General features: G+C 48.2%; 1 protein-coding gene across 1 annotated transcript in view; it reads left to right on the top strand.

The window, feature by feature from the left end:
* TBX3 (T-box transcription factor 3) overlaps positions 1–22,542 on the top strand; it is a 120,604-nt gene extending 98,062 nt beyond the window's left edge. The window contains exons 4-6 of the mRNA XM_076352520.1: positions 2,114–2,205; positions 13,310–13,536; positions 21,921–22,542. Coding sequence (XP_076208635.1) covers positions 2,114–2,205; positions 13,310–13,536; positions 21,921–22,504 — 903 coding nt within the window. The 3' untranslated portion in view covers positions 22,505–22,542. The remainder of the gene's footprint in view (positions 1–2,113; positions 2,206–13,309; positions 13,537–21,920) is intronic.
* The last annotated feature ends 4,594 nt before the right edge of the window (positions 22,543–27,136 follow it).

The raw sequence follows: 27,136 nt of genomic DNA, 5'->3' as shown, positions 1-27,136 counted from the left end.
AGCCCCAGTGCCCTCTGGCAGTCCCCATCTCCCTCTATTGATTCTAGCAGGAATGCCGGGAGACGAGGTTCCCAGTGCAGGCGCCTTGGTTAAAATGCCTTCGGTTAGGTTGGGATGAATCCGGCCCTTTGTACATTTGTGTGCTGGTGCCAATACTGTAAATCCTTGCTCAGTGAAGGACTTCACTTATGCAAGCAAATATTGCCATTGGGTTCGGCAAGTAAGGACAACTCATACATTTAGTGTGCTTCAGAATGCAAATTGCATAGAAACATTCAAAAAGTTGAATAATGCCTATTATTCATTACAGAAGTGCCACCACCTCTCCGGTGGAACCCGATAGGCAGTTGCTTTGCAAAATACACAGCTGGTTGTCTATTTAGGGATTTTAATTACAAAACGTGCCCCTGTTTTACTGCTAGAGAACGGCTCAAACGGCAAATTGGACCAAATGGATTGTTTGTTCCCCCTTCTCTTTGAAATCTTAAATGCGTGACAAAAAAAAGTGCAATGCCCTGTTTATGTACTAAATTAGGTCCTGATTTAATGGGAATGCCCATGGGGACAAGCGTAGGGGTGACGGGGTCTTTGTGTGAGATTTGGGGCTGAATTAGGCAAAAATGGCAAAGAAACTAATGGCCTTTGGAAAAAAAAGATGTTATAAGACGAGAAAATAGCAAAATAATCTGGTCGTGCAGACACCTGGCGGGGTTTGCTATTGACACTAGCCAAGCCAGGTTTTTCCCTTTGAATTTTGGCAAAGAGGTGGGTCCAGTTGCGTGTGCTTGACTTGGTGAACATGAACCTCTCTCTGTTCTCCCACCATTAATCTCGAGCTCTTTCCTTCCCATTGGCCAACTTTCAATAGGAAGGAAGGACGGTGTTTCCATAAAATGCGGTGAGCACATCAAGTTCCTTCAATGGCAAACGCAGGGTTGTCTTTCCTCCTGGGCAAGTGCAGGTGGCTCTCCTCACTCCTGGCTGAGGGCTCGGACTGCCAGGCAGCGATGGAGAAAGAGAAGAAGGGGACCTGTTGCCTCTTCTGCCTGCGTATTAGGGCATTGCAGCTACATCACACCTGATCCAGACTCAGTCCTGCTCTGCAAAGACACCAAAGCATTTGCATCAAATTTGGCACGGCAGGGTGAGTTTGTAGAAGATCAGCAGGGCATTTGAGGGTGTTGCTGGTCCACAGTTAATATTTGCTTAAATGGCACCCCCTGGCTTGAGAAAACCTACTCACCTAAGCCCTCAGGAGAGGTATGTGAAGGAGAGGATGGCACCTCTTTGAGCAACACGGTTGCTTTGGATAAGGGTACGTTCTGTACAGCAGCTGCTTTAAACGTTTAACTTAGATGTTGTAAGAGGACCAAAGTTAGGAGTCTGAGGGGGATTCATCCCAGCAAGCTTTAGATGCTGAAGGTAGCCGACTAAGCGAGCAAACTAGTCCCTCTTAATTCCTTCTAGAGTCAGTAGGGAGGCAAATATTCCTCCAGGGCACGATGGTCAGAGGTGGAGTTGCCCTCCAAGTACCTTAGGTAGTTAGTCCACGCAGTGCTTGCAGGTGTGGGGCTGGTTGGGGAAGGATGTCAGATGTACATTTAGCTGGTCTGAAATACAGAAAGGGTGAGCCTTACCAGTCTGAGTGAGAGGATCCGGGGTCTGAGAGGTAAGGTTTTGGTCATGGCTGCACATTGATGAGAAAATACTTGTTGGTGTCAGTGGGATTTGTTCAGGCAGTATGACCTTCATCCCTGGTCCTCTGGTCAGTGCAGCCCTTTCTGTCCCAACAGCAAAAAGAAAGTAAGTAACTCTAAGAAAGCAGATTTCCTCGAGAGAGAAATTTGTGTGTGTGTGTGCAGTTCCATGTATTAGTTATGGGACAAGCCTCAGCGAAGTGAGAGGTTGTTGACAAGAGATATTTTTCCAGTGGAGACACATAGAGGAAGGCCCATCTGGAGTGGTCAATGCCTGAGCTGAAGGATGACTTGAGTTCCTGAAAGCTGTGTTTTCCCCCACATCCCTATTGGCTTGGGTTTAATAAACAATATCCCCTCTCTCCCAGGCCATGCCTTGGACTTGCGATGAACTCATTCCATTTCCTCCCTTTCAGATCACCCAGTTAAAGATTGAGAACAACCCTTTTGCAAAAGGTTTCCGCGGCAGCGACGACATGGAGCTCCACAGGATGTCCAGGATGCAGAGGTAACGTGTGCCTCCGTCGCGGGGACCCGCTCAGGACCGCGAGAGCCACCTGGGCTTTGCTTTGCATGCCCCTTGCGGCTTGAGCTAAGCCGGGACTTAGTGGCAGTCCCTTCTCTGGCATCTGCTTGTGCGTTTCATGTCAAGCTGTTGAAATATCACCAGGACGTGGGGCCAAAATCCAGGACTTCCCACTCGGAGGTGAATGCCTTAACTGCTGGGTTACAGAGGCAGGATCTCACTTGTGGGTTGTCCTCTTGGCCGCAGGGACCTTGTATTTCTTTCTGACATGTTCCCATCCACAACCACCTCTATCTTTGTGCTAAACAGATGTCTCTGCGGCTGCATGTGGGCTTAAACCTGTTTAAAGCAACAAGAGACTTGGACTAGCTCTGAGAAGCTCTGGTCATCAGGCTACTGCGGAGGAGCTGTTGGGTATTTTTTTCCCCAGGTGGCAGTGCTTTAAAGACAAAGCTCTCAGCCCTGTTCTGGGAGCAGGTTTTTTAAGGATGTTCCAGATGCCTCTGGAGACCTTGGTGTGGAGACGTATGTTGTGCTGGTTTCTGGCTTTTGGAGGGTCTTTGGCAGGAGGGGAGTGTTTGCCTGGTCGGTTCTGGATGTGCAGGTCAGGAGCGTAGGCGTGGTGGTTTCAGGTTGAAGAAGGAAGTTATTAGAAAATGCTGGGATCTCCAGGGCCAGGTGGCTGAAGGGGTCTTTTTGAATCTCAGTTTTGGATGTAAGTACTTAAGCTGAAAATCAAGCCTAAATCCTGTTTAAAAATCCCGTTTAAAGTCCTTTTCTAAACGTCAGGTCCTGCCGGTAATTAACTTCATGCCTTTCACTTCACTTGGAACTTCGTCCATGTGCCAAGTTGCTTCCTGGTACAAATGTTTTGCAGGAACCCTGCCATACTCATGATTATACCTAAGACAGATGTAGACGCTCAATATAGCATTTTTCATCCAGGAGGGCAGGAGTGACTCAGATCCCTTATTCCCCAGGACCAGCAGAGCTGGCTCTCAGTGGAGGCCTGTAGGGACCTGCGTTGGGACCTTCTGCCAGGAGGGCTCTCTCCACCACCCGCCCGGGAGCCGGCTGTAGGTGGTCACTGCAGGCTGGAGTGCAGATGCCGGTGCAGATGCAGGAGTCTCTTCTGGTCGCCGTCGCTGGTGACCTGAGCATGGCTCTCCCCAGCCGTGCAAATCGCACTGGCGGGCAACAAATAATGCCTGTAATCCTGCAAAGGCTTACAGCCGTAACCCTACTCAAAGGGGCAAATGTACTCCTGTGTACAAACATTTTCAGGCTCAGACCCAGAAAAGCCAATATATATATATATATATATATTAAAAAAAAGTATATATAACACTTACTCAATCTAAATCATCTCTGTGGTCTTCTGAATGTGCCCTGTGTTCCCTGCCTGCCCTTTCCAACGACAGCACAGATCCTGGCATAATATGTCAATATTTATTTATTTATGGGTGCACTACCACTTGAAATAGCTTTTCCCCCCACTCCCTCCCGTGCCAGCCTCCCAACCTCAACTGGAACTTGAGTAACGATGTCCTCCGCACATTTTTGCTGCTAAACTACCCTTTCATTACGGTCAATGGAAAGATTTGAAGGTTTACATTCATCGTGGGGTTTTTTGGAGCGGGAGGGAGGAGGTAAAACAGTGAGGACTATTAGAAGGGCTTCATGCCATATGAAGAGCATGGCATCTAGCCATGCTGAGCTTGTGCTAAAAATTGCTTGGCATTTTTATGCGGGCCTGCGGTCATAGTCGATGATACAGTGAACAGAAACTCTTGGAATATAAAAATACACCCGCTCAGACCTGGCAGGGTTGAAAGGGTTAAAATCCACAGCGTTGACTTTACAGGATAATTTCTGATGCTCACTTCCTTAATAACTTATCCTCTGTACCGATAGCATAGAAATGACTGCGTACCTTTACAAAGATGTCATTTTTTTAAGGGAGAGCAGGATAAGATTATTATAGTAAAATAAAGACCCATTCAAGGTTGAAAATATTAGACAAATATGTGCCCACCTTTGTGGTTTTTTATATATATCTGAATATATACAAAATTATATATATAAATATATGAAAACATATATAAAATAAATTATGTATATATAAAATAAATTGCATATATAAGATAAAGAACCATTCAGGATTGAGTATGTTAGAGAAGTATGACCTACCTTTGTGGGTTTATATAGGTTTAATATATAAATATATATTAAAATATAATTAAATATATATAAAAATGTATTTTAATATATAAATGTGTGTGTGTGTGTGTGTGCATATGTGGTGAAGTTGTTTCCCAGTGATGGACCCGCTCCCCTGCTGGCAGGTATAAGTAAGTCTATCTTATGCCCTTGGAGAATATGGTGGGATGTGTTTTTAGTGTTATTCCTTCATTATAGAGAAAAAGTAGCTGGAAAAACCACATTTTTTTAAAACAGCGCACAGCCTTTTGTAGTGGAAACTGGTGACCTGACATTCATCAGGTCACTGATCATCTCATTAAGGGGTATAGCCATGGAGGGAATGAATTTTTCATGCTAAGGAAAGCCTCGGCACTTCTGTTTTCTTTATTTAAATCTCAAATGTTTCTTAATTCTCTGCATCGGGCTATTGCAGAGGGGCATCTCCTAGCTGAAAGCAGCCCTGGGAGAACCAAACCCCAGCAGACAAGGCTGAGAGGCAGCGCTGACCCGGCCGGGCACGTGAGCTGGCTTGTGGCATCCCATTTTTGGGGAAGGCTGGCCCCAGCTATGGCCAAAGCGTGTCCCTCTGCTCACCCCCCTCCACTCGCACGCCTCGGAGCAGCCTTGGAGGCCTGAGCCCTGGTGAAGATGTGCTTCCAGCACTAAACCTTCAGGTCCCAATGTGTTGTGTGTGGGGCTTGGATCAGATGGGAGTAGGTGTGTGGTGGTTGAAGATGCCGTCCAGAAGCAGCGTCCCCAGGCTGGGCTGGTGTCGAGGCTGCCTCTGCCCAAAGCAGAGCGCGATGGGCACTTTCAGAGAGCAAAGCTGCTTTCCTTTGAAAGCTCACCCAGTGGATGGCAGGGTGGATGAGGAGCCCTCCCTCTGCCTGTCTCACCTGCAGAGTCTAAACAATTTGCTTAGAGTAGATGCCTGCCTTTTAAATAGTTAAAATTACATGAGATAAAGTCCACCCTAACAGAAAGAATTGCCATCTGGCCAGCTCTGGTGGCTTCCTTTGGCTGTCAGAGGATGGGAGGGAGACCAGTTTGCTGGGTCCAAAATGATTTCGCTCACCTTGGAGCAGGTCTTGCAGTGGGATGAAGTAGAAGTAGGTCTAGGTGCCGGTGGAGACTTGGCCTGACGATTCATCCATTGATGATGGATGCCCTACCCTTGGCAAACGGTAGGGACCGAGAGGAAGGAAGATGAAGCAGGGAAGAAAGACAACTTCCAGTGCCAAGAGTGAGCTCAGAGTGGGGTCTCGGGTGCCTTGTCAAGGACTGTCCCTCCATCTCTGCTTGCCTTCGCGCGCTCTGTCCCAAGCAAGAGAGCGTTGGCCTGAGTGGCCTCTGGGGACAGGAGCTTTGCAGGGTGGATGGGGATGTCTTTGCGAGTCCATCCCTCTCTGTGGCTTTCTCGTTCGCAAGGCCTCCGTGTTGGCTCTTCTCCTCCTAGTTCCCAGAAGAAAAGTTAATAAGTCTGTCCAGGTAGAAAACTTCATTCAGTAGTGATATTAAGCCTTTCAGCAGCAGATGATTTCATTCAAAAAGAATAGCCACAAGCCCCAGAGAGATTTTTAAATTCCAGTGAACACAGACTTCTGATACACGTTCATTTTCCCCCCAACGCCTTTCTTTCCTGAGACACACAGGACCCCTTTAGCAGTTTCTTTGGCAGGATGAGCACTCTGGGAGAACAGGTTTTTCAAAGTTTTCAAGTTTCTGAGCATGAGATCAGGTCTGTTATTCCCTTGATTTAAAAAAAAAAAAAAAAAAAAAAAGAAAAAGGAAATCACACTAGAGGAAAATGTGTAGAGGGATGTGAGTTATACTGCATCTGTATCCTGTGGTCATGCTGTAATTGAAAAATGTAAATCAGGTAAAAATTACGTAGTTGTGACGCTGGGAATTTTAGGCAAAGTATTCCTTTTGGATCTCTTGCCCCTCTGTACTCTAAAAATTCCTTTTGCCTCCGCTTAGAACTTCTGCCTGTGCCAAGGGGAATTTGGTGTGGAGGGCAAGAGCAAAACACACAGCAGAAATCCGCAGAGGGTGAAGCTTATGCAGAGAGACGATGAGATCTGCATTGCAGATGCCAGTGTAGGACTTTGCCCTTAAAATTCCCCACGCACGAGAGTCAGTGGAGCTGTACTAATAAACCATAGCTGTTGGGTGATTTGGGGGGGTGCATGCAAGTCGTAGCTTTTAGTTTGTTTTTTTTTTTTAAATCTGTGACTGCCAAAAGACAGCAGGGGAGAAGTGTTTGTGGGTCTGGGGCTAGGGCACCATAAAAAAGCAATTCTGTTAAACCCTTTAACCAATTTTTGCTGATCATCTGCAACTCCCATTGTCTTCAGCGGTTATTATGGGTGCTGAAGAGCTTCTGGAAGTCTCAGGCCCTAGTTACTGTTCATTCAAATTAATGCAATTTAGTCCTTGAAGCTTATTATTGGGAAAGCTTTTGAGAGGAAAGATGATTATGTGAAAGGGTGGCTCTTGGCTCCCTTGATGGGTATCCTGGGCCCTTTCAAAGTGAGACAAAGATCCAGAATGATCCGCTTGACAAAGAAGCGTGGCAGTGTAGTTCAACATTATGTGTATGTTTTCTCTGTCAAAGATCATGAGCCATAGTTTGCTGCCTTTGGCATTAATCCACAGTAATCTTCCTGGCTCCAAAAGAATTATTCCAAAGATTTCCTGGTGTAACTGAGAACAGAAACTGGGCCAGACACAAAGGACATAAAAGCAGTACCATGATTCAGAGCTGGCACAACAGAGAAGACGATGTATTTTGGGGTGCCAGGAGAATAAATGGATGAGCCCCTAGGCTCCAAAAGGGTTTTCTACCCTGGCACGCTAACATCACGTTAGACTGATAGGCGCTGGTCTGACTAATGCAAGTAGATCTCAGTCCACTGCAAATGACCTCACCCTCCTTGCATCTTCTCATTGCATCTTTACATCCACTTTCATTTCCCATGTTCTGTCCCTGAAATCTCCCAAGAGCCACACGCTGTCTGAAACATTTTCAATGTGAGACTTAGAGTTATAACATCTGTTGGAGAGATGATGCTTTCCTCCAGCAAACGTCCCTGAGGAAAGTTTCCTGCTCAAAGCCCCAGTGGAAACCTCTTTTAAAGTGAGAAAGCTCAAGAAACGCAGGATAGCTGCAATTTCCTCCGTTGCCCCTTCTTCAGGGGATCTGTCCAGCAGGGCCCGACCTGCAGAAGCTCAGCCCAGCATGAATGGATGCTGATGCTGTCTCTGTCAGCCAACATCCATTCTCCATCTCCTCTCGTGTTCCTCTTACTCCAACACGAGTGGCGGTATTTCTCTGCGGGGATCTATCTTTTTATTTGCCTGAGAACGATAGCTCTAGATCTCTAGGTGGTTCTTTTCACTGCTGGTTTTTGGGTTTGTTGCCGCGATCTCTTTGGGCTGCACTGCTCAGGTGAGGGACGGAAACACTGGTTGTTAACATACCGTGCATGCACCCAAACCAGGGTTATTGGACCCCTTCCCATTCTGGCAAGAAGGTCAAGGACATTCGATATGTTGGTGGAGCACGCTGCAGTGAACAGCCTCCCGTATTTCTCAGTGGACATTTTGATTTGTATTACTAGACATCCAGTCTAGGGTATTATTTTCTGTGGGACCGGCCTGCAGTCCCCACGCAGAGACAGCTCGTATTTGATCTGAGGTAAGACCGAAGGAAGTACTCAGTTCTTCTCCCACCAAGTCCTTTCCTGCTGCAGTTTATCCGCTTCAGACTCTCCAGACAGTCTCTTGAGAGTGGTTCAATTTTATTTCAGTATGGTGGAAGTAAGCTGAAATGAATGCACACTAACTATTGTTTTCCGGTTTGGTTTTTTTTCCTGGGAGATGGTATATTTATTCCAGTCACTTTTTTTCTCTTTCTGTATCTGTTATGGCTGACTTCCATTTCTTTCCCACTCTTGAGTCTCGGCAGGAAGGACAACAATTGGTGGCCTGGGAAATATAAACCCAAATGCCTTTGAGTTATATTTGCACATCTGGAATTGGGGTCTGATTCTGCATCGCTGTATCCACGGGTGCTGGGTGGGTGGAGGGGGCAGGACTGATAGGATGGCAAACACTTGTCCTTTCGTAGTGACTGACCAAGGAGGAGTTAAAATCTCCTGGCAATTTGGAAAGAGTGGAGGGGAATCACTGCGTTTGGCCACTGCTATAACTCTGGTCAGATTTTAGACTAGGAGTTGCCATCGTGAACAAGATCTAGACGGTGCCCAGCTCAGGGGCTCCAAAGAATGCTGTAAGAACATGGCAGCAGATAATCACGGGGAAATCCTTTTCTGTATCGTGCCTCATCTTGACCTCGAACAGGTATCAGTATGATCCTCGGGGCCCTACATTTAGTAGGCCTTTTGAAGTCTTGTCACCATGAGCTACAGCAGCTCTGGAGAGCCTTGGCGTATAATGCTTTGTTGCAGAACTATCAGAAGTATCTTCTAAAATAATTTGCTTAGGGCCAGTAGGGGTTGGATATTTCAACGCAGAAGCTTCCTGATTATGAACTGTGGATCTTAAGAGAGATTTTTAATGAGGTTTTTGTCTGGCAGCTGCATTTACTATGCATTGGCTAGTACAATAGGAAACTTCAAGTCTGTACATGAAAATGCATTGAAAATTATTAGTCTTTTACAGCGTACTGATAAGCAAGAAAGTGGACTGCTCTGTGAAGGTCTATATTTATAATTTTTCCACAGTTTTTATGAGTTTGCAGAGGCCAACAAGGTTTCCAGCTCTGAGATTACAAAACCTTCTTAAATTTGCTCCTTTGAATCCTTTGCTAGATATGAATTTGCATCATAAGTGATCTTACAGATCTCCTAAGTCTGTCATGGTGAGGGCATCGTTTGGCCAGGGGAGGGGGAAGATGTCATGAGATGTGACAATGGGACCGAGTTTGCTACTTCCACTTGCCAGAGGTCTGATTGTGATGGAAGCGCTCGGGAAATGCAGGAAGGATTCACTTGTAAGGCCCGATCGGTAGGGTCGGGGTTATACGATGAACTCTAAAGAGGAACGTGTGTGCTATTAGGAAGCAGTGATGCAGAGCCGGTGTCCGATCCTATGGGTCTGGGAAACATCTAGCCAGGTGGGAGCTAAGAACTCAGTCCAGACTTCAGGACCACGTGCCTTTGCTATAGACTTGGACTTCATCCCTGATTTCTTCCCCCAACCTCTAATGAAAATCAAAGTAATAATCTCTCTTGGTGGCCCTTCAGCTGGGAGCCTGGTGGCGCAGGGACTGTACAGCACCTTGCGCAATGCGGCTCCCCCTTTCCTTCCAATCCCCCTCTGCTATTGTAATACACCAACTACGGTAACTGAATATTCATCGTTAGCCTCCAACAGACTTTAAATAGACCAATGACAGCTTTCCTCCTTGTAAATTCTTTCCCCAACCAACTTTTTTTTTTTCCTTCTAATTGTACAATTTTTTAATGCAAAAAAAATGTAGCCCATTAACACCCCCATGTAAAACTGTAACTCACATTCTGGCCCAGGAACAACAGTCTCTTCCTTGCCGTGTGGACAATTTCCTGCATTGCCAGTCTAAGTCAGACTTTAACGCTTTTTTTCCCCTCCCTACTTCACTGCAATTTTTTTGGACAGCAAAATTTCTGGACACAACAGTCATTTTGTGCCAGCGATGCACAAAACCATTCATTCCATTAAACTGTGGCCCAGGATTACAACCAGCTATTTTGGGAATAGCGACTTTTAGGCCCTGAAAAAGACCGAATCTGATATATTTTTAAAGACCGAAGGACAAACTAAAATGGTAGCTGTGCACAGTGCATATTGAGCGGGCTCAGAAAACAGTATAAGTGTTTCAAGATGACTGTTGCTTTACAAGGTACCAAAGATATCTTTTTATTAGAGCTCAGCCCCTATAAGGAAGAAAAAGGTAGAAATACAGAGATAACTGCCTGTGTGTATAGGAAAATGGCAAAGTGGAAAAAAAGAGAATATTTTAGATATTTAGTTAGAAAATACTTTCCTTCCTCTCCCTCCTCAAATAGTTGATTTTTTGGCAAAAATAGCACCCAACATGTTTTGACTGAAATGGAAATATTTCAGTCTGGAGAGAAGTCATTGTGATACCTGCTGGGAACTGCTGTTTGGAAACTTGGTGTCTCCAACCTGTTCCCTCTCCAGCGTGACTCCCAGCTCCCGTCGTGTCTCCTGCAGAGCACCACGGTCCTCTCTTACGGCCACGGAGGCTGTCGTGTCTCCTGGGAAATGCAGTCTGAAAGGAATTTGGTCCCCAGTGCACAACGGGAGTGTGGGATCCTGACATCACCTATGCTGGCACTTCAGGGTAAAAATATTGCTGTTTCAGGCATACAGCTCCTTTATGGAAAGGAAATATTTTTTAACAAGAAAAAACAATCACATTGTTAAATTTTCCCCTTCTCAGCTCTCCATTGAGACAGAGAAAGTGTAGATTTAAGTGAGAAGTATCTGGGATGGGGATGGCTTCTTAGTGTTTGTATGGTGCCTCGCACGGTGAAGGTCTGACGTTGATGGGGTCCCTGTGAGCTACCCTGAGAATTTACTGTAAGAAACCCCCAGGCAGATCTAATCCCATGTGTGAATGGGGAGAGGATGACGCTCCCAAAGAGACATTCAATTCTTCCCCCACCGAAGCAGGGAGACACTGTGACAGCAGTCATCTCTACATCCTCCAGAAGAGACACAGAGACCATGATGTGGCATCATGCCATGGTATGTCCCTCCTCTTCCTCCATCGTAGCTCACAGGTACCCCACTGAAAAAAAAAGGAAAAAAGAAAAGAGTCTCTGTCATTTCCTGGGGGGGATGGAGGGTGGTGGTGTTGGAGCTGAGGAAGAAGGAACCAGCCAATCCATGCAGCAGCCTCTCATTAGGAAGGAGAGCTAAGGGCAAGGTCCGTGTGTCACCTCCCTGTGGCTTGTCTCCTTGGAAGGGAAACATGGTGGGGATGCAGCTGTGGGGTGTCGTGCTGGTACTATTTCCATAAGGATCCCCACGTGAAGGCGGAGCACGGCAGGAGCAGGCAGCTCAAAACCGGGAACTGGTAGGGCTGGGAGACCCCCTGGAACCTAGAAGGTTTGAAGGCCATAGCTCTTGGCCTTCCTGAAAAGCCACCAAAGCTGGCCTCCAGCAAGAGCTCCTGGGGTGGAAATGCCAGTGCTGGGTGTCCACAGGCAGAGAGGTCCTCTGAAGCCCACCACATACACAAGACAGCCATGGATGCTGGGGTATCTGAGGGATAAGTCTCTGCTTCCTCCCAGTCCATCTCTCTTTTGTTCCTCGTGTACCTCCTGGACTTCAGTTCTGGGAAAAAGCTGCCTGGTCAGCCAGCCCAAGTGGGTGGAAAGCCATGCTCCTGTCGGCCCTGCGGGGAGGGGCTGGGCTTCCAGGCGAAGAAACCCCACCTTTGGAATAGGATCTGCTTGGCAAGCCACCAGTGCCCGGGGTTTGGAAAGCTTTTGTGGCACAATGAGACACATTTATTTGGTTTTGAGCTCCTGGGTGAGTTTCCCCTCCATTACAGCTTGGTTGCTGATGTTTCTGGCAGCCACCAGCAGTGGTTTGGATGAAAGCTCCCTGCTGTGAGTAGGTTTATATAATTGGCATTGTTAAATTTTGTAAATGAGTTCTGAGTTGCTACAGTGATAGGTCCTCTCTAAGGGGTGTAATTGGAGGTTCAGTGCTCCTCCTCCACGTGTAAGTGGCCAGGTGAGCTTGCTGATGGGATTTAAGGATCTGTCCTTGCTCCAGCATAATGATTTTGGGCAGGTGAGTAGGATACCTCAAAGCCAGCTTGGTCCAATGGTTACAGCCTCAAAGAAGAAAGCTTGCGTTGGAATCTGGGCTCTGGTTTGTGGCTGCTCTGAGCCTGGTGGCACTTTGCGAGGTGCTGCTGTACTACCTGATCTTTACACATTTTAGCAAGTCCTTGGGTTCAGAGAGCACCCAGCTGTCTTGGAGACAGCCCAGGAGGAGGCTTGCACCTCGCCTGAAGTCTCCGATACCCCCTACTCAGCTTCAGTTCTCCCCCCTGCAGAGCAGGAATAACCTTGTCCAGCCATGTTGCTGATGTGCTTGGAGAAATGTCTCCAAAATGCACTGTAGGGTCTTGTAGGAGAGGAGATTTCCAGCCAGTGTTGGCAAAGCATCCCTGCTTGAAACCAGATTTCACAGCAAAGGAACAAACCAGACTTTCCATCCGTGCTCACTCTCCCAGCCTGGCTCTGCTGAGGCATGTGGCTCTGGTGTGATTTATTTATTTCTCTTTTCTGAGCACTCTGGAGTGGAGCTTGTTCTCTGGTCCAGGGATCCCCCATCCAGGACAACTAGGCTGGCAGACCCCGGAGAGAATGAATGGGGACAACTACCATAAGGGGAAAAAGTAGACCTAAATATTTAATCCATCTCCAAGTCAGCTTGGCAGAAATGAGGTTTTTATTTACACGCATGTGCACATCCACATATACAATATAAATACTATATAATTTAGAAATGCTATCATAGTATGCAGATATAAATCTTGTGTATTTTGCTATAACTGCGTGTATCTGTTTGATGTATGGGTGTAAAATAGCAGTTGTGGTGGAAGAGGCATGACTCTAAAGGGAAAGATACTACAAGGAAAGTGAAATAGAAGAGAGTACTGCACCGATAAAGTGTGACGGGGCTGCAGTCTCCTGGGAGGGACGTCTCTGTTTCCCTGAAAGTCTAAACAAACACCATGACACTAATGTGCTGCCTGCATTTATTAATTCACTGATCTATTTATTAATTGATTGCTTTTCTGCCTTTTTTTTTTTGTTTGTTTCTTTGCTTTTAGTAAAGAGTACCCGGTTGTTCCCAGGAGCACAGTGAGACAAAAAGTGTCCTCGAATCACAGCCCCTTCAGTGGTGAGACCAGGGTCCTTTCTGCCTCCTCCAACCTGGGCTCCCAGTACCAGTGTGAGAACGGGGTGTCGAGCACCTCCCAGGACCTGCTACCGCCTGCCAACCCCTACCCGATCTCCCAGGAGCACAGCCAGATCTACCACTGCACCAAGAGAAAAGGTCAGGCCTTGGCTGCTCCCCGCTCAACGCTTGCTATGTGGCTTTCCCCTTCCTAACATGACTGTCAGCGTTGTTTTCTGATGTTTCCCCTTGCCCACAGGCTGGACAGCCCCAGCCTGCTTTACGATGACACTTGAGGATGAGCAAGGGAATGAGGGTTGTGCGCTGGAGGTGGGCAGTTCCCCCAGGCTGGGCTGGGAAACTCCTCTCACCGGTGTTAGCCTGAAACCCCATCTCTGCTGCTGGGCTGGGAGCGAGCTGTTTGGAGGGGTGGCAGTACCTTTCACCCATGTTGAATCCACATTCAGTAAGATAGCTGGTGCCGGAGATAAAGGTGACTTATCTGTCTCCATAGCCCCTCAGACAGGGTTAATCTCCAAGTGGAGATACCTTGACAGCTTGGATTTTGCACAGTTTTCGACTAAGAGTCTCACAGTTGGGAGACAGTTGTCTGTATCCAGAAAGCAATTCCACTTAAATGCTCGGTCTAATGAACGGGGCGTGGGATTGAAAATCATGATATTCATGTTTGTTCCCCTCTGGTGCGACTGACCTGCTTTGACAGAGCTTGAGGGATCAAACTGTGAGGGCTTCACACTGACTGCTCAGCTCGCCCTGGCGTGAAGAGCCCCATGATGTCGATGGGATAATTGTTCTCAGACAGGAGCGAGCGGTTTGCAGTCTCTCCCTTCCTCTCCCAAAGCAATGGGAATGACGAGGTGCAGAAACACTTGCAGGACTCAGACAGCAAAAGCCTCAGATCAGCTCCACCCCAGACACTCAGAAGAAAATAGGGAATTTCCAGGGCTGAATGCAACCCTATGGGGTGGGCGGGAGATGGTTACTGCCTACCCCTGTTCCCTTTTCTCAGGATTTAGTCTACGTTGCACGGGAAAAGCTAACAGGAGTCAGCGTGCACCATGGCATTTGAATGCACCATCTCCAGCCCGATAGCCTCTCCCCACAGCAGATCCCTTCCTGCTTCCCTGCACGGTCCTATCAGTCAGCCATATGTCATTATTTTTAGTAACGTAACCCCTGGGTCTCTGGGATGCGCAGTGTAGACACACAGTCTAAGGTAGCGGATGCTGGGAAGTGCTGGCAGATGAAGCAGGAGAGCAGTGGAAATCTCTCTCGCATCCTTGGTGAATCCCCTGAATGTTGTAACATCACGTGTGCTGTGTACAAGTATATATGCAAAACAAAAAAAGTTGATAAAAATTAATATTTTCCTGATGCCAGATTGAGCCAAACGGTGGAAAACAGAGGCATCATTTTCTGACCCCTCCAGCTGACCAGGCAACCCTCGTGCTCGTATGGAGTGTTTCAAAGCTGTGGTTGGAAATGGTGATGCTAGACTTGAGCTAGCTGTAAGGTAGGGAATAAGGAGTTACAGTGGCCTCCCAGAGTGTCCCGTAAGGTCAGAGGTGGGGCGTGTGGCCCTTGCGACCCCCATGCTGGTGCGGGACTGTGGGTTGCGAGGCTTTGGGACACAGCTGGGTTGCTGCAAAGCCCCGCTGTTGGCGATGGAAAGGCAGGTCCTCTTCGCCCTTGGCGTTCCTCAGCCTGCGATCCATCCTCGGTGCCCCTTTGCCCTGGGAGCTGAGCTTTCACCGCTCCTCTTCCCCTTTGCAAAAACTAACCAAAACAAGCTGGCCCAAATGGCAACAAACCCTTCGGACAATCTCTGACTGCTGCGTGTCCCCGCACCGCAGGGCAATTCATCATTCCCCTCCACATTGTAACGTGATAAGGAATCAACAGAGGTTTCCTTCCAGTTTTGGGATTCCCGTTAAGTGGTGTCTCCATGGGTGGTTTCCCTCAATCCCCCAATTATCTCACTTCCTCTTATTGTCACAAAAGAGACGACTATCTGCCCTGTAATAAGCTCCCCGGCCCCTTTTGGCCTGCGTGGCCCTTACGAAAGTGCAGGAGACTGGCAAAATGAGTCCTTCTCTGTACGGCTGATGGCCCCTCATTATCTCTACGATGGCTTGAGTGGCACAAGCAGTTAAGGGCCTTTTATCAAAGCCGCCAAATGCTTTAATCAAAGAGAAGCAGTGTCCTGTCCGATACCACCGGCTTCTTCCGTGAAGCTGTGCGTCTCAGGAGCCTGAGTCCCTGCTTTCCTCCCTGTGCCTTTTTCCCCCTCCTCATGCATCCAGTAAATCGAAAACAGCCACCAGGGCTTAAAGGAAAGAAACACAAAGTTAATGGGAAACAGAGAGCCAACATGAGCTGCCAAGCAGCTCTTTGCAAAGTGAAATTAATTAAAAAAAAAAAAGTCACTAGAGATGAGCAACTCAGATAAATCAGAACGTGATCCAAGGTTTCGTCTCAAACTCAGACTGAGCGTGGCACTTTCTTCTAGCACCGAGCAAGGACCTTTATCGAACTTGGGAAACTAACCTTACCTATAATATTCCTCTTTTCCTTCCTTTTCCAGCCTTTCCTTTCTAAGTGAAATACTAAGCTTTCCCTCACAGCTCTCCTGCTTTCCTACTTTTCTGCGATACTTTTAACAAACCTCACCATCTAAGAAAATGTGAAAGCAAGAGCATGTTCACTCCTAATGCACCTCTGTCCATTTTCTGGCCTGGAAGTATTATTGATTTCATCGGATCATCAGCTCCTTAAACATTGACTCCTCCTCAGTCGGTTTAGGATTTCTCTCAAGCAGATTATTTCCTTTTCTTAAGGCTGCGGTTACGGATAAGTGCTCGCAGGGGCAGAGGGCAATTCGACTGGGTTTGAGACCAGCTGGTGTCTGTATCTTCTGTAGCAAATACCACCACTGTTTTCCAAGATAGCCTCTCAGATACAGCTCCTTCCAGCTTTGACGTCTCGTGATGTTTCTCTGTATCCTTTTTAATCAGGAGGTTAAGTCTCGGTTTAAGCTCGGTTAAGAATAGGTCTGTATTCGAGCAACTCAAAGGCACCTTATTCAACTTCTACTTCCTTGGTGACCTAAGACAAAGGTTTAGTTCTGTGGTTGACAGTGTTGTTCTTAGCTGTCAAGTCAAGATGGATTCGCTCTGGAGATCTGATATGGAGTTACATTAGGGGAGCGCAGCAGGGCTGTGAGGGAATGTTATCTCTGAAGGCTCCTCTGTTTCAGGGAGCTGATGCTCTTCTGGGTGAGGAAGGAAGGGAGGACACATCCCAGAGCCCCAAATCTGGCAATTCCTGGTGCCCGGGTGAGAGTGCAGGGTTGCAGCATTGGGAATGACCCCAGCATGGTGCAGTGGGGTTGCTGCTCCAGGCGCCTTCTGAACATGCTGAAGGCTGGCGAATGGCAGTCCTCAAGGCGAGAATCATCCCGCGTTGTATCTCACCTCCACACTGATATTGTTTGTGGCATTTCACAAAGAGACTGGTCTTGAGAGGATGGATTAACTCAAATCCTGTACCCTACCAAGGAGTGGCTTGAGTTCTTGATGTGGATTTTTAGGCTGCAACAAAGACCAATTGGAGCTTTGCCTTTTTTCTGGTTGTTCTCCACCTCTCCCTCTCTCATTGTTGTGCTTGGAGAAGCCCAAAAGGACTTACCAGCAGGCAGCTTGCTTTCTGTCTTTCATTTTAGCCCCATGTCCCAGTTAGGGCATTGGGGCTTTTTTTCCCTTGTGTTATCCTACTCCCTCAGACTTCCTGTGAACTAAAAAGCCATCCCTCTAAACCTCTGCTCCCTCCCAGCCTTACACAATCTCAACCACTTGGCAGATTTCTGGTATGCTTGTGATGCTGAACAGGAGGCGACTGGAACAGCCTCTCCCTGGGGAGGTTATAAAAGTTGTCATGTTGGCACTCTGAGGAGAAGAGGGACGTGGCAGAATCCACCGGCTCCAACCAGCAAGGATCGTATCCTTCAGCCACCTAGCTTGGACATGACCCTGCCCGTGGGGAAGCATATATCTTTCATCTCCTTCCTGCTCTGCTGAGGTCGGCGGAGATACAGCAATGCCTTTCCCCCTTCTCCATGAGAACAGGCACTGTTGGGGTGGATAGACCTCTTCATTGATTGAACGGATTTCTCCCTCATCCCACCCAGCTTTTATTTCACTCAAAGAATCTGTAGGACAAAAGTCAGGTATGGGATGTCTTTTTGGAGGTCGTGCTGCTCGTCCTGCTGATGTTAGGAGATGTAATGAGTTGGCCAAGGCTTGAGCTGTGCTGCAGCTGGAGGTGTTTGCAGCTTGGGCAGATGCAGTGGAGCCCAGAGCAAGGTGGCTGGTGGGTGAAGAAGAGCCTGCCTGCATGGTGGGGAGATACTCAGGGGGCTGGTGTGCACCCAGCTTTTGCTGTGCAGCCACATTGCTTGTGGCGCTGTAGTTTCAGCAGCTTCATGTGAGCATCCCGCTCTCCCATCGGGAGGTGCCCCCTGTGCCTCTGCAGGCAGTGCTGGCAACTCCCTGCCTGTGGAAGAGGTTCCAGCTTTTGGTGTTGGATTGTCTCTGGCCCACAACCCTTTCTGTCGTGTTCCCCTGCAGTGCAACACAGCCATATTGCAAACCGTGCGATTGCTGAAATAGCTAGCACGTCTTAGGTTTCACGTCCTAGGATGTACGTCTGCTTTGCCTTTTAGGGATGCTGATTTTGACCGAATATCCCTTTTTCTTTTCTTCTTTGACAACCCTTGTCAGTTTTGCACACTGTGATTGGCTGTTCAGGCTCATGCTAGATTCATACCAGAAACCAGACTGGATAAAACAACAGTGTTAGTGATAATCACCCATTGTGTCTTCCTCACAAAGTAGGGATGAACCTACTGTAATGCCCTGGAAGTGTGGGTGAGCTTTAAAAACTAAAACAGTTGGGTCCCATTCTTCATTGTCTTCTGTCCCGGGGAGCTGATTGTCATGAATTGGAAAGGAGCTCTCCTGGTTTTACACCAGGGGAAGAGGTGGGCCCAGTGCACCCTGAAGTCCAGAGATTTTACATGTTTGCATTTCATTCTGGATGGCCCTAATCTTGGAATTGGGAAAATTCCATTTAAAAAGCCATTTGTGTGGTATTTACAACCCAGCTGGAAGTAGTAAATACCGGAAATCTTGGAACTGCTTATGCTCTCACTCAAGCTCCTTCATTAGATAGATCATCAAATTCCTTGTGAGGGAGCCAGTTTCCACCCCATTCTGCAGGCTCCGTTTTCCTTGGATCCACTTCGGAGCAGTTTCTCCCAAGCGCTGGCAGCTTCCCCTGCTTGGCAGAACTTTTTGCTTTTTGAGGTTTGCGCAGTATCGAGGGGCTGGTCACAAGAGCTGATCACCACTCTTGGCTTCCAAGAATAGCAACAAATGTGGAGGATGGTCAGCATCTCCCAGAGGTGCCCAGCACCTCCTAGGGCTCGGTGACAACAGGAAAAGGACAATGAAGTGCTGTCAGGGAACCAACATCAAGAATCAAACCCAGAGCTGACCAGACAGTTATCTCCTGTGTCCTGCTTGCAGTGATGCTGGGGAGGTGAGAGGACCTTCAGGAAGAGGATTATGGCCTTGGGACACTGTCCAGGCTCCAGAGCAGGTGGGGATGACTTCAAACAGCAGCCTTCAGCATTGCCTGAGAGCTCTGTTTGACTTGTTCTCCTTTTGCTGTTCTCCTACTTGAAGATGTCCCCTTCCCACCCCCAAATTTGCTCTGCACGCCATGGGGATGCGCTTCACCTGCTCTGTGCCGGCTCTGGTCTCCTCTCTGAGGAGCGGTGGGACAATGCCAGATCAGACTAGAGAGCCTGGACCAGGGTAAACTCATCAGCTAGCACCAGCTGAGGATCTCTGGACTGCACCATCCCATCTGATGATGAAGATGGACTGTTCTCTTCCCTCTCCAGCACTTTGAGGTTACATAGATGGGAAAAATCATCGGGAGGAGGGGCCAGAGGGCAGGCAGAAGCCGTTAGGGTAGGCTGTAATCCTGTGTTAGCGACTATGTCCTCTTTGGAGAAGGGTACGGTGTTCCTTACATATCTTAAAATCCGGAGTGATGGTGCCCTTTCCACATAGGACATCAGTAAGCCTGGCTCTAGAGAGGCCAGCAGAGCGATCCTGAGAGCCTACAGAAGAAGAGCTGGCACCTATAGGGTTTCCACTGAAATGCTGGCTGTTTTTGTTTTTCTCTCTTCACCTGCGATGAATTCTGGAAGCGGATCCGTAACTGTGGCTCTGCCTGGCTGGGCTGTGGCAGGCAGCGAAACGTCTGGGCTAAATGGAAAAATCAGCAACCTCAGGTTGTAAGTCAGGCGCGTTTTTACACAACGGAAAAACAGAGTTTGGCTGTTTTGTGTTGTATATTGAAAAAAATAAAAATAAAGTAAACAGTCAAACCCCAAGCCAATGATTTCTAATGCCAGCAGAGTAACGCGGTTGAATGCTGAAAACTTTATTAGCAGAACAATGCTTCATTTTACAAGACATTGTTTTTCCACCCTGGTGTTCTTATTACTCAGTGGTGGGTTAGGGATCCAAAACTTTTAGGCTGCCTGTAAAAGCTAGAGCTCAGGCTGTTCTTCCAGATGTACCTAACCCGTGCTCAGGAGGGAGCTCAGACCTGTGCTTCCAGCTTTTGTCTTTCAGGGGACTACATCCTCTCCACCGCTCCTATCTAAAACGCACCTGATCAGGATTGAGGAGAGCGATACAGTTTTGCATCTATCTGCTTACTGTTTCAGCTATTTTAAAGATGTGATTGCGTGGCTTGCTTGCCCCATCCTACTTTCTACCATTTAAGAGAAGGCAGAGGAGGAAGGTAACTTGATTATCAGGGCTCTGCACTGCCGGGACTAAGGAGCCAGGTTTTGCTCTTGTCAGGGAGAAAGCGTGAAATGGGACCGTGCCTCTCCAGGTGAATTTACGGGCAGCTGCTATTACAAAGTCAAAGGACACCAAGGGGAAAGTCCCCATGGGGTGTACCTCAGTACCTGATGTTTTCTGGGGTTGTCAGGACGAGGAGACTAACAGCAGTTGTTCCAGCTGGATTTGGTAGACACCTGAGTGGGAGTAATGGGTTATTTTACAAGCAGGGTGGGTGCAGCTTCCGAGGAGAAAGCGCGTGGCTGTTTATAGTAATAAGGGTATGTGCACGTGCATGTTTACAAGGAACAGAAGTTGCCTGCCCTGCCCATCTGCACCTCCTGAAGGTGAGACGTGGGCACTCACGTTGGAGCAGCCCAGCAGCAACACCTGTGTTTTTGCAAGTGCCTCTTGGGGGGCAGATGCTTTTAGTCCTCTTTTTTGTGGAAGTGCGTTTTTTTCCTTTGTACTTTGGGGGTGAAAAAAATTGCGGCTCAAAACATGTTGGTTAGGAAAATTTGAAAAGGGCCATTTCTTGCAGTATTCTTTCAAATTTTACCCCTGTTGAAAGGGTGCAGCCAAGAGGGCTTTAAGCAAAGTGGGATGTTTTTCTGCCTGGACCAGGGATCTTGTTCTTGAAGGAGCAGGAAAGTTAATCTGGGTCAGAACAAGCTTCCCTTCCCTTGCCTCGCTGTCCTTAAAATCTCTGGGTGAAGCGCTCATCCCTGGGAACTTTGCCATCCATTCCAGCAAAGCTGGATTTCATTTGATGACCCTGCGAATGAATAAATAAGTGCATATTCATTTATTCATTTTGCTTCACCCTAGAGATTTCACCTAAATTGTTTATCTCCTTCCCTCTGTTGGCCCAGGATGCCTCAGGAAACAAAGGGGTCTGCAAGCTGTGCCTTGCTGTTTCTAGCTGTGAAATTTACTTTTCTTTTTTGTTACGCTTGGCTCCAGCACACAGCCCTGTGTGGATTTATGTGCCCAGCTCCCTTGGCACAGCTAAAGACCGGGGCTGTAAAACTCCAAATCTGATTGTCTCAACTGTGCCATTGCTGATGCTCTCCCGGGGGGATTTTTATTGTGATCTCCATTTTTGTCTCATTTATTGTGAAAGTATATCACTGTAAAGGCTTTTAGTTCACAGCATCAGCTCTGAGCCTCTTGGTTGGGAGTGGGGACCTGTGTTAGGTGCACCGTATCCGCAGGCGGACATTACTCCCCTGGTCAAAGTGCTGGCAGCAGAAAGGAGACAAGGAGCTTGGTGGTGTGGGGGTGCGCGTGGGGTATCCCCAAGCGAGCTAAGCCTCAGAGTCCCTCCAGCATCTTACAGCTTTAATTTTCCTCCCAGAGCTCCTAGCTAATCCCTTCTCCAGCCCAGCAGACAGGGCCGAGTGCAAGACTTGGTTTCAGCAGGATCGATTCAGGGCGATTCCGAGGAAGGGATCTGGATTTGCACTGACATAACTGAGAGAAGTGTCTGGATCAGCTCTGTGCAGACTGTGTCCTTGGTAAAACGAGGACTGTGGAGAGGGAGGTTCAGCTGAGGGCATAGTATTGTTGTTCGCTACCAGGGGTTTTCTCTCCCAACAGATGAGGAATGTTCCACCACTGAGCATCCCTACAAGAAGCCCTACATGGAAACTTCTCCAGCAGAAGAGGATCCTTTCTACAGGTCCAGTTACCCCCAGCAGCAGGGACTGAACACTTCATACAGGACTGAATCAGCCCAGCGCCAAGCATGTATGTATGCCAGCTCCGCTCCCCCCACGGACCCCGTGCCCAGCCTAGAAGACATCAGCTGTAACACGTGGCCGAGCGTGCCCTCCTACAGCAGTTGCACAGTGTCTGCCATGCAGCCGATGGACAGATTACCCTACCAGCATTTCTCTGCCCACTTCACCTCAGGGCCGCTGATGCCCCGGCTCAGCAGCGTGGCCAACCATACTTCCCCCCAAATAGGAGATACCCATAGCATGTTTCAGCACCAGACCTCAGTTTCTCACCAACCCATCGTCCGGCAGTGTGGACCTCAAACCGGCATCCAGTCCCCCCCCAGCAGCTTACAGCCCGCAGAGTTCCTGTATTCCCACGGCGTGCCTCGAACCCTTTCGCCCCACCAGTACCACTCGGTCCACGGCGTGGGCATGGTGCCAGAGTGGAGCGAGAACAGCTAACGAGGCGGTCAGGAAAGTGCAAGAGCATTAGCCATGAGGAAAGGAAAAAAAAAAAAAAAGGGAAAAGGAAAAGGAAAAAATGCCCTGTCGAGAATAAAAGCGAGAGTATTTCGCGAGACTCCTTTAACTGAATGTTCACCGATAGCACTCGAGAGGGATGGACACTGATTGAAACCACAGACGAAATAGTCATCGGCCTCGGTGTGACTTGCCCCCCCCTTTTTCTTTTGTTTCAAAAGAAAAATCAACAGATCGGCACACTTGTCCCCCGCTACGGTCCCCACCCAGTTTGTGTTGCTGCCACCGCCAGCCCCGTGCCCTCGTCCCCCCGCTGCCCTCCTGCTCTTTTTGTTCTCCAGGGGACACGAAACTCCTGCTGCCTTTCTCAACACAGTCAGAGTGCTTGAACGAAAACAACTAGGATGTTACTTTTTTTTGTGGTGTTGATGTTGACAATGTTATATAATAAATAATAATATATATATTTTCTTTCAATTTTCTCAAAAAAAAAAAAAAAAAAAGACACCAGCCCTTTTTACCAAGGGTGGATTTTTGGAGTGGTGTTTCTTTTTTTTTTAATTAGTATTATTGTTGTTACTTTTCAACAGAAAGAGGTATTATGAACCCACAAGTAAGAAAAGCAGGTACCTACCTCGCCCAGAGTGAAACCGCTCCCTGCAGGGTGCCGTGTTTCCTTACAGACGCCCCAAAACACGTCTCTGCAGGAACCAGCCCCGTAAACTCATCTCCTTTCCCACTTGTGCGTAATTCTCTCGCTCTTCTTTCTTTCCCATCTCCTGGTCTTTCCCGGTCCATCCGCTGTCTCTGATGGAAGCACGGGGTACCTTTCAAACTTGAAAACATCCACAGCTTGTCTCCTGCCGAATTTTTACCGGCATGCAGAAAGAGAGGCTCTGAGCCAGCTGCGAGGGGGAGGAAAGGCGGGGAGAGAGAGGATGCAGACAGTGAAAGGAAAAACTTTGCTCATAAAAATGATGATGGCGCTTGTTTGCAATCCCGGACTTTAATTTTATCGCGCGTTCTTTTTCTTCCTCTCAAAAAAAAAAAAAAAAATAGAAAAAGGGATACTGGTCTGGGTGTGTTAAGTGAGATATTAAGTAAATGTGTTTAAAAGGAGCAGAAAATGATCATGAGAGGCTGGGAGTGGGGGAGACAAGAAGAGAAGAAAAAGCAAATGTGTATAAGTAAAAATGTCTACTGCAGAATTTTTCAGGTGTAAAATTTCCTGGTACTATTTATTTATACATGGGACTTCCAGTAACTCATAGTATGTCGCAAAGCCAGCAAAGCAGCTGGTTCAAAGGGGTTAAAATTTCTATTGAAACGGAATTTTGCTTTCTTTTCTTCTTTTTTTTTTCTCTCCAAGCTGTGCACACTCTATATAATTTACATATATTTTTAATTAAAAGTAATTCTAATTAACAAAAGAGGTATACCTGTGTGTCAGCAACTGAGAATGTGGGTGCGAATGCGTGGGAATGCCGGTATGTGCGTGGGAGGGATTATAGACAGGTATCCAAAGCCGTGTAGCTAAGAAAAAAAAAAAATCCCTACCTAGCTACGCTTTCCTATTCTTGTGTGCCAATTTATGTCTAATAAATACCACATGCTCTCAACGGCAAGGGACCTGCCCACCTTTTTTTTTGTTTGTTTGTTTTGGGGTGGGTTTTTTTGGTTCTTTCTGCTCGATGTCTATAAGTTTGCTTTTTATTTATTTCTGGTGTGCCACAGGAGGTACAGCATCCCAGCGGGGAAGGCTGTTAGGCAGTGATGGGCTGAGCTTCAGGCTGCTGTGTCTGGGACTGCGAGTCTCTCCGCTACAAAACTGTCTGGCTCCCCCAGGTCCTTCCCACCCAACCCGTCCCCAAGGGAGATGCTCGCTTGGGGTCACTTTCCCATCGAGGCAGATTTAGAAGCGACCTTGGGAATCCAGGTGGGTGCTGGGGTGGCACCGGGAAACCCTCGTGGAGGTGGAGCTGCCCCCCGTTCCCCTCAGATAGGGTTGGTGGGGGATGTCTGGCCCAGGGGAGGTGTGGGGCTGTGTCCCAGCTGCAGCGAAAGAGGGGAGGATGCTGGATGCTTCACGGATTGGAAACAAGATGGGAAAATCAGCTCCCGAGAAATCAGGAGATTGCATCCGAGAAGCCCAGCAGAAAGGTCTCCTCCGTGTGGCTGGTGAGCCACGGCCACCCCAGGGAGCAGCATGGCCAGGTCCTGGGAACGAACTGAGGAGGTGTCCCCAGACCGCCCCACCAGCAGCAGCTCATCTGGCTGCAGCAGTGGCACTGCCAATGCATGGCCGGCAGCCTTGGTGGCCTCCTGTGCACCAGAGATCTAGGGACACCTTGCAAAGTGGCAGAAAGTGAGTAGGATTAGTAGAGCCCCTTCACAGGTGATGCTCCCACCTAGCTGTCCCATGGCAGGTGGGACCTGGGGGATGGTGTCCACTGGGGCTATCCCGGCACTGGCTAAGCCGCAGCTTCCTTCCTTTGGCTGTCTCTGCTTGTACTGTCTTCTGCTTGCAAGAACTGAGGTTCGTAAATGTTGGGTTAGACACAGTCAAAATGCGATGCTGTGCTACCCTGGGAGCTCGCTCTGGGTATCGGCCGCATTTGCAGGCAGAAGGAGAGGTAGGCATCATGTAACCCTTCTGCGGGCATGGCTGAGACCTCAAGTTATATGCAAAGCTGTTTGTCTTTGTGGGGCCACCCCCAGGGAGTTACTCAAATGTTGCATTGCTCAGTAAATCACATGCTGTTCCTCCAGAATATGCAGTTGTCCAAGATTAATGACTGAGTAAATTGAATTTTGAGTTACACTGTATTTAGCTGTCAATTACATTGTACTTTCCAGGCTTCGTTATCCCACTGCTAATCATGTAATCATCTTATCACTATATGGTAATTTACATGTAATTAAATGGCCAGTGGTTTCTCTGTAAGTAAAGAGGTCTTACCAGAAATGTGTGCCATGCATCTCAAAAAGTATTAAGGAAACTAAACCCACATGGTAAATTATTTCTCAAGCTTTGAAAGGAAAGCCTCAAGCTTTCATAGAATCTTAGAATCATAGAATTGTTTAGGTTGGAAAAGACCTTTAAGATCATCAGGTCCAACCATTAACCTAGCACTGCCAAATCCACCACCAAACCATGTCCCTAAGCGCCACGTCTACACGTCTTTTAAATACCTCCAGGGATGGTGACTCAACCACTTCCATGGGCAGCCTGTTCCAGTGCTTGACAACCCTTTCGGTGAAGAAGTTTTTCCTAGTAGCCAATCTAAACCTCCCCTGGCACAACTTGAGGCCGTTTCCTCTCGTCCTATCGCTTGTTACTTGGGAGAAGAGACCGACCCCCACCTCGCTACAACCTCCTTTCAGGTAGTTGTAGAGAGCGATGAGGTCTCCCCTCAGCCTCCTTTTCTCCAGGCTAAACAACCCCAGTTCCCTCAGCCGCTCCTCATAAGACTTGTTCTCCAGACCCCCCACCAGCCTCGTTGCCCTTCTCTGGACACGCTCCAGCACCTCGATGTCCTTCTTGTAGTGAGGGGCCCAAAACTGAACACAGTATTCGAGGTGCGGCCTCACCAGGGCCAAGTACAGGGGCACGATCACTTCCCTACTCCTGCTGGCCACACTCTTTCTGATACAGGCCAGGATGCCATTGGCCTTCTTGGCCGCCTGGGCACACTGCCGGCTCATGTTCAGCCGGCTGTCGACCAGCACCCCCAGGTCCTTTTCCGACAGGCAGCTTTCCAGCCTCTCTTCCCCAAGCCTGTAGCGCTGCATGGGGTTGTTGTGGCCCAAGTGCAGGACCCGGCACTTGGCCTTGTTGAACCTCATACAATTGGCCTCGGCCCATCGATCCAGCCTGTCCAGGTCCCTCTGCAGAGCCTTCCTACCCTCGAGCAGATCAACACTCCCGCCCAACTTGGTGTCGTCTGCAAACTGACTGAGGGACCACTCGATCCCCTCATCCAGATCATTGATAAAGATATTGAACAAGACCGGCCCCAAAACTGAGCCCTGGGGAACACCGCTCGTGACCAGCCGCCAACTGGATTTAACCCCATTCACCACAACTCTTTGGGCCCGGCCGTCCAGCCAGTTTTTTACCCAGTAAAGAGTACGCCCATCCAAGCCATGAGCAGCCAGTTTCTCCAGGAGAATGCTGTGGGAGACGGTGTCAAAGGCTTTACTAAAGTCTAGGTAGACCACATCCACAGCCTTTCCCTCATCCACTAGGCGGGTCACCTTGTCATTGAAGGAGATCAGGTTAGTCAAGCAGGACCTGCCTTTCATAAATCCATGCTGACTGGGCCTGATCACCTGGTTGTCCTGTACGTGCCACGTGATGGCACTCAAGACAATCTGCTCCATACCCTTCCCCGGCACTGAGGTCAGACCGACAGGCCTGTAGTTCCCCAGATCCTCCTTCTGGCCCTTCTTGTAGATGGGCGTCACATTTGCTAACTTCCAGTCAACTGGGACCTCCCCAGTTAGCCAGGGCTGCTGATAAAGGATTGAAAGTGGCTTGGTGAGCACTTCTGCCAGCTCCCTCGGTACCCTTGGGTGGATCCCATCCGGCCCCATAGACTTGTGTGTGTCGAA

The sequence above is a fragment of the Aptenodytes patagonicus genome, chromosome 15 (genome assembly GCF_965638725.1).
Source record: "Aptenodytes patagonicus chromosome 15, bAptPat1.pri.cur, whole genome shotgun sequence".
Taxonomy (NCBI): domain Eukaryota; kingdom Metazoa; phylum Chordata; class Aves; order Sphenisciformes; family Spheniscidae; genus Aptenodytes; species Aptenodytes patagonicus.
This window is presented reverse-complemented; position numbering and strand designations above follow the sequence as displayed.